Source organism: Castanea sativa, chromosome 7, assembly GCF_040712315.1.
Source record: "Castanea sativa cultivar Marrone di Chiusa Pesio chromosome 7, ASM4071231v1".
Lineage (NCBI taxonomy): Eukaryota > Viridiplantae > Streptophyta > Magnoliopsida > Fagales > Fagaceae > Castanea > Castanea sativa.
Genome location: NC_134019.1, coordinates 37,593,210 through 37,603,835, shown reverse-complemented (window position 1 = coordinate 37,603,835; position 10,626 = coordinate 37,593,210). Strand labels below are relative to the sequence as shown.

The following is a 10,626-nucleotide window of genomic DNA, read 5'->3' as shown; positions in this document are numbered from 1 at the left end:
ACTATTCACACATTTAAAAATTATTTTGCTATAGTGTTTTCAGATTTCAGTTTTCAATTTTCAGCAAAATAAGTAGTATCCAAACAGACCCTAAATGATGGTGATAGTTATACCATGTATGTACCGGGCACAGAGCTAAAATCGAGTTTTCTAAAAACTCAATTAAGATAAAATTGTGTTTTCAAAGCATGATTTTATAGGCTGTGTGTATTGAAGTGTGTAATAAGCTGTGTGCAACAATAATTAGCCTATTGTAAAATTCTCCAAGGACTTAATTTGTGCTCTAATCGCTCTTCTAGTCAAATCACAAGCTAGCCACCAACTAGTATCCATCCAATAAGCTAGCCAACATTGAACTGTGTTAAGGGCTCTTTTTGATTTTCAGGACAAGTGGCTCAATTTAATGAATTTATTAGGCACCCCACATTACATCAGCAAAAATACAACCAAAAATTTTAAGAAAATTTTTTTATTGGACCATGGGCCGAACTAGTTTAAGTCCCAAAAAAGTCCTATTCTTAGGGACTTTTACTTTTTTGAAAAAAATAAAAGTCAATTGTTCTTTATTACTTAAAACTTATTTAGTTGATTGTAATTGACACTGTAATTTAATAGTTAATCTTATAGTTTAGCTATTTAATATATTGATTATGTTTTTATTACAAGTAGTAGTAATTCTTTATGAATAGTGTCAAAGACGTTTTTGCAACAAGGGCCAAAAATGCTAGAATGACTCAAATCTCCCCTTGGGTTCTTTAAAAGTAATTATTTATGGAGAATTAAGCCCAAAATTCCAGATGTATAATGAATAAAAGCTAATGGTGCTTTAACAAGAGAGAAATCAAAATGTCATAACTAAAATATAAGAAAATGCAGAAAAAGTACATAGGTTCGAAACTTCAACTCACAATCAGCGAGAAGAAGATATTAAGAGAGGTTGTGAGGAAGAGAGGGAGGATTTCCCTGTATCCATATTTCTTACCCCTGACTTCAGAAATATGAGAATGTTAGCTGGCTAAATGGGCTTTTGCTCTAAAGTTTCAACTCTAAGAGTAAAACGTGGTTGGTTCCTTTTGAATCTAATTGTGAATTGGTTTTTTATCAATATTTGAACCCCAAGGTCTCAATCAAAAAGGTTATAGTCAGATTTGGTTTAATTGGGTAAGAGGGCTGACTTGTTTTTTGCATAATTGGGAAAATGAAGTAGCCTAAATTCATGGGCTAATATTTTCTAGACATGGCAGGCCCTTGGAGTTTGCATTTAATTGCTGTAGCGGACAAGCTGACCTAAATAAAATAATATTTCTTCTAATGTTACAACTCACAACTAAACTTATATTATTTCATTACAATACATTTATTCTCAATAATTAATACTATCGTTCCCGTGTGCCGAGAAAAAAATCCTGAAGCTTAATACTACACAAAATAGGCTTAGAAGCCCAATCATTTTCCACTGCACAAATATCTACTAGCTTACAGGTTGGGCTTGAAATGCCCATATATTCTTCATCTCACGAATTAGGCTTAAAGCCCACAACACTTCCTATCAAGTTAAAGGCCCACCTCACAAAAATTAGTCATTGAGGGAAAAAAAATATATCAAGAAAACCATGAATCACTAGTAGTCTATTTCACAGGGCTATTTAAAAAAAAAAAAAATTTGTTGTTTTCACTTTTCACGTAACCTAACTCGGAACCCTCTCTCTCTCTCTCTCTCTCTCTCTCTCTCTCTCTCGCCTCTCAGCTGCTGCTACACCGACTGCCGGTCAGCCGTAACACCGCCGGTAATCCTCTCTCCCTTCTCTAATTCCACGGGTACTTACACCTTTTGGTCCTGTTACTCTGTTTTGATTGTAAATAAGAGAGAGGAGGGCTATGAAAGAGTTGGGTTTGTTGTTTATGATTATGTTTTTGATATAGCTTTTCACAAAAATGGGGTTGGTGTAATTTGTTTGAACATGGCTATTTCTGAAATGGGTTCTTCTAGATTAATTCACAGAGGCATAAATTTAGGATTTTTATTTTGTTTTGTTTTGTTTTGTTTATATGATGTTACTGATATAGCGAGACCATGTTTTTTTTTTTTTTTTTTTTGTGGAAATGGGTTCTTTTAGATTTCATTCATAGATGCAACAATTTCAGATTCTTCATGCAAATATATATGAGTTGGTTGTTAACAAAGTTGAGTGTTCTTTGGAAAATTTGTTGAATATGGTTGTGATCTTTTAAAGCAAATTGATTGGTGCATTAGCTCATTACAATCTAATTTGGTAATATCTAGCTATGTTGGTGGTGGCATGATGAGGGCGGTAGTTTTGGTCTAATTCTTGTTGTTATATAACTAGTAAGAATGCTTTTGTTTTTGCATAATGGTTTTCTAATCGTTTGGGACCATTTGATGAATTTGTTTTAGCTTATAACTTGATGTCTCTCTGAATGCGTCTAATTTATTGTTTTGCTATATTTTGATTAAGCTTGATATCAGCTCTTTTACACTTAAATTTACTAGAATTTGTCAATTGTTCTCCTCCATGGATCCCTTTGAGTTTTAGACCTTTTTTCCCAATAAAATAAGTATGTAGACTAGAAGAACAAACTTAGAATTTGGCTACATTATGGCCATGAAGATCTAGTAAATATTCCAACCCATTTATAAGGGTTAGTTTCACTTGCAAAGTCCAGAATTATATTCTATCTATAGTCAATGGAGTTCTTTTGTATTTTTATAATTTTTTTTGTGCATAAAGAACTAAAAGAAATTGTAATCTGTGATATAAAATATTTCTGTATAAATTAGCTGTGCGGGAGATACAATTGTTTCTTTTACAGTTGATTTTTTGTCATGTGATTTAAATTTTGTCTTATTATAAGCATATGTGATTAAATTGCGAAGCCATAGTTGATCTATACAGATTTATTTATGTATTTATTTTCTTGCTTTTGTCCTTCTTGTCCTTAACCTTAAAGTACTTACTTTTTATAAAATTTTATTGTTACAATCACCAGCCATGGCAGAGGAAGCAGGTATGTTTGTGGTTCCCCAGACTGTTGGCACTGTTTTATGTTGCAAATGCGGTATTCCAATGGCACCGAATGCTGCCAATATGTGCGTAAAGTGTTTGCGCTCTGAAGTTGACATCACAGAAGGTCTACAGAAGCATGTGATCATAATGCATTGCCCTGAGTGCAACAGCTACTTGCAGCCACCAAGAACTTGGATCAAAGCTCAATTGGAATCAAAAGAGCTGTTGACATTCTGTGTGAAGAGGCTGAAGAATTTGAACAAGGTAAGATTGGTACATGCGGAATTCATTTGGACTGAACCCCATTCAAAGAGGATCAAGGTCAAATTGAAAGTTCAGAAAGAGGTTCTTAATGGAGCAATACTTGAACAATCGTATGTGGTTGAATATGTTCAGCAAGAGCACATGTGTGAATCATGTTCAAGAGTTCAGGCCAATCCTGACCAGTGGGTTGCAGCAGTGCAACTGCGCCAGCATGTTTCTCACAGGCGTACTTTCTTTTATTTGGAGCAGCTAATTCTGAAGCACGGTGCTGCTGCTTCTGCCATAAAGATTAAGCAGATGGAACAAGGTATCGACTTCTTTTTCTCTAACCGGAGTCATGGTGTGAAATTTGTGGAATTCATTGGTAAGGTTGCTCCAATGAAGAGTCGCAATGACAAACAGCTTGTTTCCCATGATATAAAGAGTAATAACTATAATTACAAGTATACATTCTCAGTTGAAATCTGCCCAATATGTCGTGAGGATTTGATCTGTTTGCCGCCCAAAGTTGCCGCTAGTTTGGGAAATCTTGGCCCATTGGTGATTTGCACCAAAGTGACCAACAGCATTGCTTTGCTTGACCCGTTGACCTTAAGGATTTCTTACTTGGATGCTGATCAGTATTGGAGGTTACCATTTAAGTCTCTACTCACGAGCAGGCAGCTGGTGGAGTATATTGTGTTAGATGTGGAGATAACTTCTTCCGAAGTTAATGTTGGTGGCTCCAAGTATGTTTTAGCTGATGCACAAGTGGCCCGAGTATCAGATTTTGGAAGAAATGATACAATTTTCAACATAAGAACACATCTAGGCCATCTTTTGAACCCCGGAGATTATGCCCTTGGTTATGACTTATATGGGGCTAACAGTAATGATATTGAGATAGAGAAGCACAAAGGTCTGGTCATCCCTGAAGTGATTCTTATAAGGAAAAGCTATGAAGAGAAGCATCAGAAGAAGCGTGGAAAGCCTCGTGCCTGGAAGCTTAAATCCCTTGACATGGAAGTTGATGATAAGAATAGAACTGATCAAGAAAAGATTAACTCGGAGTATGAACAGTTCTTGAAAGATCTGGAGGAGAACCCTGAATTGAGGTTCAATGTATCATTGTACCGTAATAAAGACTACCAGCCATCAGAGATGACATCTGTGGCTGATGGAGATGAGGTACCTTCTATTCCGTTGGATGAGTTGCTTGCTGATCTTGATCTAAGCGAAGCAGAAGCAGAAGATGAAGATGATGAAATGAGGGAGTGATGATAGGAACCTTTTGATCCATTGTCCTACTCTCTCATTGTAAGTTCACCACCACCCTTCTTCCTCCGTGTTTAAAACACAATGGTTCAGGCATTTTTGTTGATGATTTTGTATGGTTATATCTGGGTTGCTCTTGGCTCTATTAAATATGCCGGTTGCTTTTGGGAGTTTTTACATCTTTTAGGAACAACCCTTTTCATATTGATGAAAAAGAACTACTTTGGATCTGATGGGTTGGTGGGGTTTTGTGTTTTCTGTGATGTAATGTTGTTTTATTGTGTTATTTTTCTTAGCATGCAAACAGGGATTAATGGGTTTGTGTTGTTAGTGTCTGTTTTTCTATGCATTATTTTAGTTTTTTTTAGTTTTTTTTTTTTCATTTGGGTTCTTGTTGCGAGATTATATATAACAAAACAGATTGTAGAAATGTTGGATCTCAATTAGTATGATAATCTCTAAGCATTAATGAATGGAAATTTGAGCTGGTTATTGCATTCGATTGGTGCCCAAATTAATTATTGCTGACTTATATGGGAGCTTAATAGGAACTGGGAAGTGTAAGTGTAAGGAATAAGCTTCTTATGGTGCTTGTTTTCCCTCATTTTCTAGGTGACCAATCAGGTCAAAATGGGGTTTGTGTTGTTTCAGCTACTATTTAAAGGGAGAATAAAGTAAGACTGATCTGTCTACATACATTGGTGAGTTTTGCTTCTGCCTAAATCTTTTGAATTGTGGTTTATCTTCTCAATCTTTTGAATTAACCATTAATGACATGCAGATACTGTTTGTTTGGACATTTTTCTTGTACTTATTGATTAAAAGAAAAGTGAAAGGAAAACCGTAGAATGTTTGTTCCTGAAGCAATAGTTAAAATACTTAGAATAGTGCATTCTCTTCTATAAGCATTACTGATTATGGATAATCCTCTCCCTGCTGTAGGCAATATTATTACGTGTATATATTCCAAACCATATGAGAGAAACAAGAGTTATATCACTTAACCAAAGTACATGTCAGATTTACTTTGGTGAAGTGATATCCTTAGCAACAATCATCTGTGTGTGTGAAAAATCTAAGATACCAATGTTGAAGATATGAATTTAGGGTGTTCCACCCTCTATATTGTATACTCTATAAATTGTTGCTGGACTGGCACGTTCAAGTCACAATAATAATTTTACCATACATCCAGTCCATAGCAGTAGATGTATTGTCTGAATTTGACACAGTTCTATTTGATGTTTTTCTTCCTTGCAGGGGAGCAAAAATATCTAAGAAGTGAGAAGTGTAACATCTCTGATGAACACATAGCTAGAGCTCAAATACACAAATACTCTTTTGTTTCCTCTGAAGGACTTCGTTCATCTTAGCTATTTTAATATGTTTAATGAATTTTGCATTTTCATTACAAAGATTTAAATCTTGGAACTCTCAACTGTTAGCTCTTGTGACCTTATGGATACATGTCTCATATTTTGTTTTATACTATATTTTGCTTGTTATGATAACTTGGGGGTGCTGTAAACATCCTTTAGAAAGAAGGAAGAATTTGTTTTGAGCAGTGGAGTGGGTAATAAAATTGGTGAAGAAAGAGTCCTCTTTCACCCTCCAAGCCATAAGTCTCACACTTTTCCCTTGAATTTACACATGGATTTAGTATGGCACACAAAAAGTCTGTCAACAGGTTTTAGTCTGTTAGATTTTTCTTGGCATTCAATGTGCCAAGGAGGCTTTTAAGCTTAAAAATATTATTGGAGAATTCCAGCTGTTCTTGTTCAGCATCACATCCCTTGTTTCACTAAAAAAATTTCACATTTTTTGGGTTGGGTCGGGTTTCAGACAGCCAAACCCGATTTCTATTGGGTCAGATTTCAGGTCACAGTAAACTCGACCCGGCCCGACCTGACCCAATATCACTCCTACTAAACATTGTCTCCATCTTTGAGCTCGTGTTTGCTTTGTTGCAACTAGCAGCCGCTATATTCACATTAATTTCATCAGAGATCCAGGCCTGTATGGGAAAAGAAGAAAACTCTGATATGTAGAGGCAACAAATATTTGATAACTGACTTCTTAATGCTACCAATGATGGTCATATGTATCATTTTGTTTCATTATGGCTAAGCAATACTTCTAGGAGAACCCATGACTGGGGATTATGTGCCATAGAATGTAGACATGGGTATCCTACCAAGTCAATAGAGATATTTTATATTTGTAATATTTAATTGAAATTATGAAAAAAAAGGGGAAAATACTAATATGTCTAACACATTCTTCTAATCTATATTTCCAAACTTTTTTACTAGAAGTTAGAAAAGAAGCATGACATTACTTAAAAGTTACAACTTATATATTATCTTAAACTCTTACGTTGTATCTTGATCATTCTTATATTAGTTTTTCTAAGATTACAACTTTTGTCATGACTTGACAAGTGATTGACAATGAATGATGATCAATCACTTTCGAATAAATTTACTACTTCTTATCCACAATTAACACTCAACCCTTTAAGAGTTTGTGACAAAATTACGCGATAAAAGTTCCACCCTGACACTTCCTCTTCTTAAAAACTCAACAGAATTTAATAGAACCAAACTCGAATAAAGTTTTATCTCTAAATTTTAAATTGAGAATGTTTACAGACTTTTTATTATAAATTTGATGTAATGTGTTGATAAAAAAAGTGATTGTCCACCAATCAAGTCGACCACTTTGACAAAGTATGGCAAAAATTGTGAGTATGGGAGAAGAATTGTTTTAAATTCCCTCCAAAAAAAAAAAATCCAAAATCACACCAAATAGTAAAACGAAAAGATTTAGTTGAAACGGTTACATAAACGACACACACAGACACAGTCAGAGAGAGCGAAGAAGAAAGAAGAAAGAGAAGAGATGGTGAAATGCAAGAAGAGAAGGAAGAAGCTAAATGCTCATTGTTACTGGTCAGCACTGCCAATTCCTATTTCTATGAGAAATTTTTTGTTTTCTCACTCTCCTAACAGGTCAGAATTCCAATTCACCCCATCTGTATTCCTTCAAATTCTCTGCCAAGTTTGAACTACATTTCCAGAAATCCCTGTAAATTTTTCTAGTTTTAGCTTCTCCAATTTCAGTATAAGAGTGAGTGTTTTGCTTTGCTTGCATTGAAGTTTCTTCTTCATCAACTTATTTGTGTGAATTTTGTAGCTTCAAACTGTGATTATTATGGCTAGGGACACTTTGGTTTCTCTTTGTTGAATTGGAGAAATGTTTTGCCAAAATTAATAATTTTGAAGGGAAAGTTCAAATCTTTGATATAAGATGTATTTGTATTGTGAATTTGCTTTGATGGGTTTTGTTCAAGTTGATGATATTTGTCTTTTAGGCATTTGGACAAATGGGTTGTTGGATATGGAGTAAAAAGTGAAAACCCCAAATTTAGCTAACGTTTTTAGGGTTCAAAGGAAGTGGAAGTTGGTGGGTTTGGAAATTTGGAGTTTTAGAGGCCACTGTGTATGGATTCTATTTGATGAGAAATGCAACCGCCATCACATTAGAATTCACGGATCAATCTGGCGGATGTAAAAGCTCAGTCAGTTAGGAGAATTGGTGAGGAAGGTTGAAGAAATATTTTTATTATTTGAGCAGATTGTTGAGTTTGAAGCTAAGCAAGGTGGAGTTTATATGTTTGATTTTGAAAAATGCTTATTATGCAAAAGTTCCACCACCACCACCAATGCCTAAGAAGGAAGTTCAAGGAGGTACGAGTGATTGGTATCGGCAGAGCAGGCTCTGTCCTTTACTGAATGGGGCTGTTTTGCCATCCTCACCACTAAAGGCACAGTCGGAAATTCTTGTTAGGCCAGTCAGGAAGGTGGGTTTTGCTTCCCACTAATTTTTGGTTACTTGTGATAATGTATTATTAGAAAATGGGGATTGTGATATACTGAAGCCGGTGCAACATCATCAAAGACTCACAGAAAATGCAGAGTGTGAAGGAGAGGATTTGCTTTCCAACCCTGTTAAATTACACAAATAAAGGGATCAACAGGTAGTTTAGTTTCTGTAGACATTAAAGATGAGAAAGAAGTATTAGTTGTTGAAGATGGAAAAGAAGTACTCGGTAGAAGTACACTTCAGGTTCCACCTGGGATACCTTTTAGCCTTGTTAGTGTGGGTGGGGCCTGCAGGGATTTTCCTTTAGCAAGGACTGATAGTACTGGCTCATATGATAGTGGTGGATTGCTTGATACTGATGTGCTAAGGGAATGGATGCTGCTCATTACTGCAGCACAGGGCCTTGAGGGGGTGTCAATGGAATGTGCCAATTTGTCGATTAATGGGTTGGATGCTTACTTGAAAAAGTTGATCAAGTCCTGCGTCGAAATGGTAGGGGCAAGATGTGGACGTGACTTGTCAAAGAATAATAGTTAAAAGCACCAGTTTGATGGGAAGCATTTCCCAATTTCATTGTTAGATCTCAAGGTGGCAATGGAGCTTAACCCACAGCAGCTTGGGGAAGACTGGGCATTTCTGCTGGAGGAAATATGTATACATGTATTTGATCAATAACATTTCTGGAGCAACTCTTGGTCTCTAATATGTGATTGATTTAATTACTGACTGGTTTGAATGGTCATAGACGCTCGACAGCTTTGCTTCGGTACTTATGATGCAGTAATTCTCATGATAACATAATGCTCCTCCATACAAGTACACCCAAATCAGGATATTTTCTGCTTTAAACCTCGTTCTCGATCCCAACAACCCCTTCTATTAGCAACCAGCCTGAATGGTGTTGAATGAAGAATCTTATGTTTGATTGCCTTGTTGTAACTTATCTTAGTTTTGTTCTTTCACCCTATCTTTAGCATTTTTTTTTTTTTTTTTGTAATTTACAGGCATTGAGAATAGAATTTTAGATCAGTTTTGCAAGAATAATTTGTAATATGTCTGGCTCAATAGATAGGTAAAACTGCATGATGTAAAAGCTCGTGTATGTATTTTAAAACTTAAACTTTGTTGAATTCTTGATATTAACAATGCTTTCTCACAAGATTCCTCTTTGTGTTTACTTCCAAATGTTGAATTGAGTGGCATTTCATTTTAAATAGTTTCTTCTAAACAACTGTGCACTTAAATCACAACTTCTTTTGAAGTTTCTCCTGTAAGGATAAGTTACTTCTTGGTTTAAAAATGTATTATTGTTTCTTGTTTGAGGTATAAGAAGCCTCGCTTTATGCAAGATCTCTCACAAGTCACAACCTTCATTACGGGCTCCCATCTATGCAAAGAATAGATTGCATTTTTGTACTATTCAATCTTGGTCATAAGATTTTGATTTCATTTTATTGATTTCTTCAATTTGAGGACTCATGTGAAGACAAAGATTTTGTATTTGGTTCATTAACAAACACCCAAGTTTTACAAACTGCCATATAGGTTCAAATACAAAATATACATGTTTTAAATTATACAAGAAATATTTTTAATAAATTGCATACCAAACACTAGAAAATATTCTCAAGCTTATTTTCAAGGTTGTTACTAAACACTGAGATGTGACGTGATGTAACAAGATTAAATGAAAGTTACAAAATGGGGTGTCTATAGTATTAAATAGGATAAAATCAGTGAAGAGAAAAAAAGTTGATATCAACAATTAAATTTTTGTGTCTATCCAAAGAATCAATACAACAATAGATGAAAAATTGATAAGTAGTTAAAAAAAAAAAAAATTAAGACGTTGCTTCTATCTAAAAAATTGCTGCAAAAAAATTGCTGCAATTTGGGGCAACAACATGGCAATTAAACAAGATAGCAACTTGACGTAATCACGACTTTTAAGCCCAACTTTTACTCGTCATATCCAATTGATGGGATCTACTATTAGATTTTGGTAGGAGGTTTGGCGTGGGTACACCCCTTTGAGATTGTGCTATCCGGAATTATGTGCTAGAAGTCACAATAAGGAGTATGTAGCTGATTTGAAGAGTTCCCAAATGGTGTTCTCTATTGGAATTTAAATTTTGTAAGAGGCATTTAGAATTGGCAATTGGAGTCTTTATCTAATTTCATGGATAGTATTTATGGA

The 10,626-nt window shown here is 35.1% G+C and overlaps 1 protein-coding gene and 1 pseudogene across 1 annotated transcript; both read left to right on the top strand.

The window, feature by feature from the left end:
* The first annotated feature begins 1,631 nt into the window (after window positions 1-1,631).
* Window positions 1,632-6,055, top strand: LOC142643481 (uncharacterized; annotated as a pseudogene).
* A 1,390-nt stretch (window positions 6,056-7,445) lies between these two features.
* Window positions 7,446-8,966, top strand: LOC142644406 (uncharacterized). The gene is made up of 3 exons (XM_075819029.1): window positions 7,446-7,555; window positions 8,181-8,406; window positions 8,574-8,966. Exons 1-3 carry the CDS (start codon window positions 7,446-7,448, stop codon window positions 8,964-8,966), a joined length of 729 nt encoding a protein of 242 aa, XP_075675144.1.
* The last annotated feature ends 1,660 nt before the right edge of the window (window positions 8,967-10,626 follow it).